At 61.2% G+C, this 6,480-nt stretch overlaps 1 protein-coding gene across 2 annotated transcripts; it reads right to left on the bottom strand.

Moving 5' to 3' along the window:
• Positions 1–1,677: 1,677 nt before the first annotated feature.
• Positions 1,678–6,010, bottom strand: FOXA2 (forkhead box A2). Of its 2 annotated transcripts, XM_062202246.1 has the most exons (3): positions 5,780–6,010; positions 4,753–4,822; positions 1,678–3,734 (listed from the first exon to the last, which is right to left on the bottom strand). In XM_062202246.1, the coding sequence occupies exons 2-3, from the start codon at positions 4,819–4,821 to the stop codon at positions 2,403–2,405; spliced, it is 1,401 nt and encodes a 466-aa protein (XP_062058230.1). In that variant the 5' UTR covers position 4,822; positions 5,780–6,010; the 3' UTR covers positions 1,678–2,402. The 2 variants fall into 2 exon arrangements, with proteins under 2 accessions (XP_062058230.1, XP_062058229.1); XM_062202245.1 differs by lacking the exon at positions 5,780–6,010 and having other exon boundaries at positions 4,753–4,839.
• Between the last annotated feature and the right edge of the window lie 470 nt (positions 6,011–6,480).

Here is a 6,480-nt window from a genome sequence, read left to right as displayed (position 1 = left end):
AAAAGGGATTTGGAGCTGGGGGGTGGGAGTGGGGGTGGGGGGAGCGCCGGAGGATTCGGACTCGCAGACCTTTCTCCAACGCGTGGGAAGGCTGGGGAGTGGGGGTAGGTGGGCAGGGACCCCCGGCAAGGTGTCAGGGCTGCGCTTGGAGAGGTGGTGTCCAGGGCCAGGGCGCAGAGGGGCACTGCAGGTTCCGAAAGTGGAGAAGCCCAAAGATCCAGTCCTGGGCTTAGAAACTGGAGGCAAAAAACATCTGGCCTCGGAAGCCTACGTGTTTTGTTCTTGTTTTTGTTTTTATTTTATCCACTGCAACCTGGCTGCGCACAGGTGCGGCTCCCGCCAGCCCTGGCTGGGGCAGCTTGCAGGCGGGCAGAGTCAGCTCCAGGCTCTCCTTTGCACTCCCGATCGGGACTTCCATAGCCTTTGGTTTCTAATGGAAGACGATTAGGCTGTTGGATTGGTGGGAAGAGGCAATACCACTCGTCAAAGTTTATTCTGGGTCTTTCTGTATACTTCTGTATACTTCTGGGGTTTCCTTGAAGACCCGCTCACCCCTCGGCCCCGCCGTCCTGGTTTCCCATCCTGACCTCCCTCTTGCTTGCTCACAGGCCACTTTGCAAGGGCCTTGGGGTTCTGTGGGGGAGGCAGGAGGAGTGGGATTTCACAGCTGCCAGGGTTCATTGGCCGGATACCCCTTACCTCTGCCTCACCCCTAAGCGCCTTATTTTCAAAAAGGAGATTCGAATCGCCACCCTGGGCTACCCATTGATAGCAAACTCCAGGAGAACATGTAGGCTTCCCAGACCAATCTCCCCCCCTCCCCTCCCGGGGATGTCTCACCACTCCCGGACTGGCCAGATCTCCTGTGGTCGTGCAGAAGATCACAAGAGAAGAGGGGGGCGGGAAAGCGAGGCTGCAGGGACTGAGGCAGAATCCCATTCCACAGGAGGATAAAGGTCAAATGATCAAGTCCTGCACACCCTGAATTCGCAAACCCGGCCTGAGATTGCCGCCTGAAAGGGAGGCCCAAGATCAGCAACTCAGCAAAGACATAAAAATCCAGCCCAGGGAAAGCCAAACAGCCCAGGTAGAACTCCAAGGTGTGTGTACTGGTCCTCTCCAACCCCCGCAACCCCCCACCCCCACCTCCAGCTTGAAAAATAAACCTGCTACAATCTGAAAGTTTCACTGTGTGTGTGTGTGTGTGTGACCTTAACCTCAAAATGCAAGAGCAGCGGCCATAAGCAAGTGACACTGAATTGTAGTTAAGCAGCTGCTTGCTGAATTTTGTGTGTGTGTGTGTGTGTGTCTGCCATTCACTTTGAAACACATTCAGAGAAATAAAATGGATCAATCGGCCCACAGAGGTTTGGCAAAGGTGGACAAATGAAAGATATAGCAAGCATCAGGAAATGTTAACTTGTATGTAGGAGCTTAGCAGTGGGTCCCTGTGTGCTTACTGTAACATTTTAGCATGTCCGAACATTTGGATAATAAAGTGTTGCCAACAGAGCAACACATAAGGGTCCCCCTGCCCCCAAGTAAAACCTGCAACCAGCCAGGGTCTCCCGCCTTCCTGGAAATAATTCCAGACCTGTTTATGGGTGTCAAGTCAGGCAAAGGGAAGAACAAAACAAAACAACCAAACAAAAACTCTTAAAGAAAAGATTCAAGGGATAAAACCGGCAATAACATTTTAATATAGATTTGTGGAACTCTGGCCCTTGTGGCCAGAATACACATTTATAAGCCATAAATAAAGCACGCAGAAACCATAAATTAATCAGACCCGAGACCTGGATTTTCGCCATGTCAAGAATGGGCATGATTTTCTTTCTTTCTTTTTTTTTTTTCTTGGTCATTTACAACAGACCTTGACATTTTTTCCCCCTTTTAAAACGATAGTACAACCCGCTGGTTCTCTGTTAAAACTACATGGTTTTTACACTGAGTCACTCACAAAAGTTTTTTTTTCCCCCTTTAAAGCAAGACTCGCCTGCAACAACATCAATGGATAACGACAACAAAAGGTCAGAACTGGCAGGTGCTTCCAAAAACAGGAGTCTACACAGCAGTGAAACCGGAGGTTTTCTTTTATCTTTCTTCTCTCTTTGTTTCTTTTCTTTTTCTTTCTTTCTTTTTCTGAATTTATATTTCTTCCTCTTTCCCTCGCTTATATAGAAGGACAGGTTTCAATGTGATCTTTCTGGGAGAGAAGGGCTTGCCTTGGGGGAGCGGGATGTCATGGATCTCTCCACCCTTGCATCTCTCCAAGCCCCCCTGCTAAAGTCTGCACGGCCACTTCCTCCTCTCCCTCTCTCTCTCTCTCTCTCTCTCTCTCTCTCTCTCTCTGGTCCTTGTCCCAGGCTTGCCTGAGCCAGCCGGGCCTGAAGCTGCCTTCTTTAAGAAGAGTTCATGATGGGCCGAGAATACACCCCCTGGTAGTAGGATGTCTCTGCGGCGAGGGGCGAGGCGTCCAGGCCCGCTTTGTTCGTAACGGGCCCCATGGCCAAGCTGCCGGGCATGGGTGACCCATAGCCCGGATAGTGCATCACCTGTTCATAGGCCTTGAGGTCCATTTTGTGCGACTGGTGGTGGCTGTGGTGGCTGTGGTGGTGCTGTTGCTCCGAAGACATGAGATTGTTGATGGAGAAGGGATGGTTGAAGGCGTAGTGGTGCTCCGGCTTGAGGTGGGCCTCGGGGGGCAGGCCCGGGTGGTGGGGCGGGCCCAACAGGTGGGCCGCGGCCGCCTGCTGCTGCTGCTGCTGCTGGCCGGGCGAGGGTGCCGGCTCCGGGGGACTCAGCGCCGCCCCGGCCGCCGACCCCTTCAGCTCCCCCAACGCCACGCGCTTGTGCTCCTGGCACGGCGAGGCGCTCGAGTGAGGCGACTCAGTGCCCGCTGGGGTGTCGGGGGCTGGCCCGGCCACCTCCCCGAGCTGAGCCTGCGAGGCTTGCGCGCCCACCGCCGCCGCCTTCTTGCCGCCGGCCCCAGCGCCAGGGGCTCCGGCCTCCTTGAGCGCCAGCTGCTTCTCGCACTTGAAGCGCTTCTGGCGGCGCAGGTAGCAGCCGTTCTCGAACATGTTGCCCGAGTCCGGGTGCAGGGTCCAGAAAGAGCCCTTGCCGGGCTTATCCGGCGAGCGGGGCACCTTGAGGAAGCAGTCGTTGAAGGAGAGCGAGTGGCGGATGGAGTTTTGCCAGCGCTGCTGGTTCTGCCGGTAGAAGGGGAAGAGGTCCATGATCCATTGATAGATCTCGCTCAGCGTCAGCATCTTGTTGGGGCTCTGCTGGATGGCCATGGTGATGAGCGAGATGTATGAGTAGGGTGGCTTGGCGTGCGTGTAGCTGCGCCGGTAGGTCTTGGGGTCGCGCGCGCGGCTCAGGCCCGCCTGCCCATACATGGGGCTCATGGAGTTCATGTTGGCATATGGGCCCAGGCCGCCCATGGCGCCCGCCGCCTGGCCTCCGAGCGGGCTCAGGCTGGGGCTCAGGTGCGGCCCCATGCCCGCCACGCCCGCGGCCCCGGCCGAGCCGCCCATGCCCGCCATGGCGCCCGCGCCGGGGGACATGCCCGCCAGGGACGGGCTCATGCCCGCGCCCACGTACGACGACATGTTCATGGAGCCCGCACCCATGTTGCCGGAGCCGCTGCCCATGGCGGCCGCCGACATGCTCATGTAAGTGTTCATGCCGTTCATGCCCAAGCCGGCGTTCATGTTGCTCACCGAGGAGTAACCCTGCAAACAGAGCCCGCGGAGGGAGAAGGGGGCGACAGAGTTAGCACCGCGGCTGTGGGGTGCCCGCACCTCCCCGAGCCCCGCCGCCCTAGCCGACCCGGGTCCCGCGCCTCCTCCGGGAGAGGCCTTCCCTGCTGGGGGGCTGGGGGAGGACGCCTGTCTTTGGACTTCGAGGCCTTTTTACCCCGAGCGAGCTCTGATGGCTTTTTGGGGAGGTGCCGGGTGAGCTGTTGCTCTGGGCACGAAACTGAAGCTTTCTAGCCTGTCTGCGCCTAGCGCACGGGGATCCCCGGAGCACCCCAAAGCCGAGCACCCGGGATGCACCTCCCCTGCCCGCAGTCTCCTAAACTCTCCTGCCAGCATGCTGAGCCGGCGCCCCGGCCGAGGGTCTCCGGACGACACCTCCTGCCCCGGCAAGCCACCTTTGGGACACCAGGCGGAGGCTGTCCCAGGGTCTCCTCCGTCGGGCGCTCCTCCCCGACCCCCTCCCCAGCCCCTGGGGAGCTGAAACACGGAGCCCGCGCCTAGCCCAGACGCAGAGCGGGACATCGCCCCGAGGAACAGCGCAGGACCCGCGCGCGCTGGAGACACCACAAACTCCCCGCGGCCGGGCTCGGCAGTCGCAAACTTTTCTTTCGCCTCCTTCGCTCGCTGCTCTGCCGCTGCCTCCACCTCACCCCCCAGCTCCTGCCCACCACCTTCCCCTCTTCAGCTCCCCACCCCTCCCCAGCCGCGCGCTGCCAAACAGAACTGTGTTAGGAGAGTGCGTGGCTCGGCCACGAAGAGGATTTGGAGGCGCCGCAAGTCAATATTTGATCACAAAGTTAATATTATCTCAAGGCTAACAGTGTGTCGTATAAAAAAGAGACCCATTTGAGTCGAAGGAGGGAGGTAAAGGCGGCCGCCCGGAAAGGCTGGGGTGGGGGGGCGGGAGCCCGCGAGGGGAGCGGTCCCGAGGCGGGCGCGGGGCGAGCGCCGCCCGCCGCCCCACTCTCCCCCGGGCGAGGCGAGCGCTTACCTCGGGTTCGGCGTAGTAGCTACTCCAGTCGGACGGCTCGTGCCCTTCCATCTTCACGGCTCCCAGCATACTGGAAGCCGAGTGCATGGCAGTTTAAAATTTAACAGCCACAACAAACGACCGGCGATCACCCCCCACCCCCACCCTCTTTAAAAAAAAAAAAAAAAAAGTCAGCCGAGGCACCGTCCCCTCCCTCCCTCCGCCCTCGCTCGCGCTCGCTCGCTCGCTCTCGGCTCCACTCCCTCTCGCGCCGGCCGGCCGGAGGCGGTGGCTGGAAGTGGGCGGGAGGAGGGGGCGGAGGAGCGCAGGAGGCCCAGGCCGGGGCCCGGCTGTCGGGAGCGCCCGCCGCCCGCGCCCCGCTCTCGGGCTGCCGGGTGGCGGCTGATGCTGGCAGTGCCGAGCTGCCCCGAGGCGGCGGGAAGCGCGCGGCGCGGGGGTGGGTGGGGGAGGGGGGAGGAGGAGGAAGAGGAGGAGGAGGAGGAGGAGGAGGTGCGGACCGCGGAGCGGACAAGTGCCGCAGTGACGTGGGCGGCTGGTGATATAGCGCGGCGCGCTGGCGCGGGCCTCCAATCCCCAGACCCGGGGCAGCCCATTTGAATAATCAGCTCACACCTAGGTGAGAGGGAGCCTCGGCCCGCGCGCCCCGCACCTGCCCCTCCGCGCCCCGCACTCCGAGAGAGCGAGCGTGGGGCGCGGGGGTGGGGGGGAGGGGTCAGGCAAGCCGGCCGGCTGGCCAGCACCCGGATCCAACCAGCCCCCTGCCCTCCCGGCTCCGGACGGTGTCCCCCCCCCCCCATACACGCACCCACCCCGCGGTGGGAAGAGGGACCCGCAAAGAGGCTCCGGCCCAGGACCCCCGCCCCGTCCCAGAGCGCCAGGCTCCCGGCGCCTGTGTCCAGGACAGGCGTCCGGCCGCCGCGCCCCGCAGAGCCGGATTCAAGCCGGATTTATTTTTCCCGGGGTTCTTCAGTGCTGAAAGCAAGCAGCGGGCGAAGCGCCGTCGTATTTAGAAAACCTGTGTACACACCTCGAACTCTGCCGCCGCTGCTCCGGGAGGCCCCTCCCGGGACCATCACAGCCGAGCCCCGCGGTGGCCGCGGAAGGCGCACCGAGCGCGCATGGTCCGGCGGCCGCGGCCCCGGCCCGCGCCTCCTCCGGGCTCAGCCGCCAGCCACCCACAGTGGGGACAGCCGGGCGCAGCCCCGCTGGCTGCAGCCGACGGTTGGGAGGCTACGATTTGTCTCTGACATTCAGGCCCGCGCCTTTCAAGGTTACTTTTCAGCCACAACCGAGGTGCTCGCAACGTTTCGTAACTAAAACAAACAGGGCGGCGGGGGAGGACAGACTGGAGTCCAGGAATCAAAAGTGACTTCCGGAGGGTCTCTGTCCGTCCTCCCAGCATTCCGGAGGGGTTGCTCTGTAAGAAACTCCAGCAACCCAAACGCCTGGATTGTCTTCCCTGGGCACTTGGGCTCAGCCTGGTCCTGGGCGCCTGTCCTGCGCCAGCTCCCCGGGAAGACCTCAGAGCCCAGCTTTGGAGGTGGAAGGGACTCATGGGTGACGGCCTTCCTTGGTTCTGAAAACCTGGGTGGGCCATGGCAATCTAGTCCTGCACTCTCCCCTGCGAGATGGAGAAGAAAAAAGGAGTCTGGGGGGCGTTGGGCCCACCTGTGCAGGAGTGATGGCAGCAGAAGGCAGAGGAAGAGGCAGGCTTTCAGCTGAGCCATG

Source organism: Lepus europaeus, chromosome 10, assembly GCF_033115175.1.
Source record: "Lepus europaeus isolate LE1 chromosome 10, mLepTim1.pri, whole genome shotgun sequence".
In the NCBI taxonomy this organism is placed as follows: Eukaryota; Metazoa; Chordata; class Mammalia; order Lagomorpha; family Leporidae; genus Lepus; species Lepus europaeus.
The sequence above is the reverse complement of the archived record's forward strand: the minus strand, read 5'-3'. Positions and strand labels throughout refer to the sequence as shown.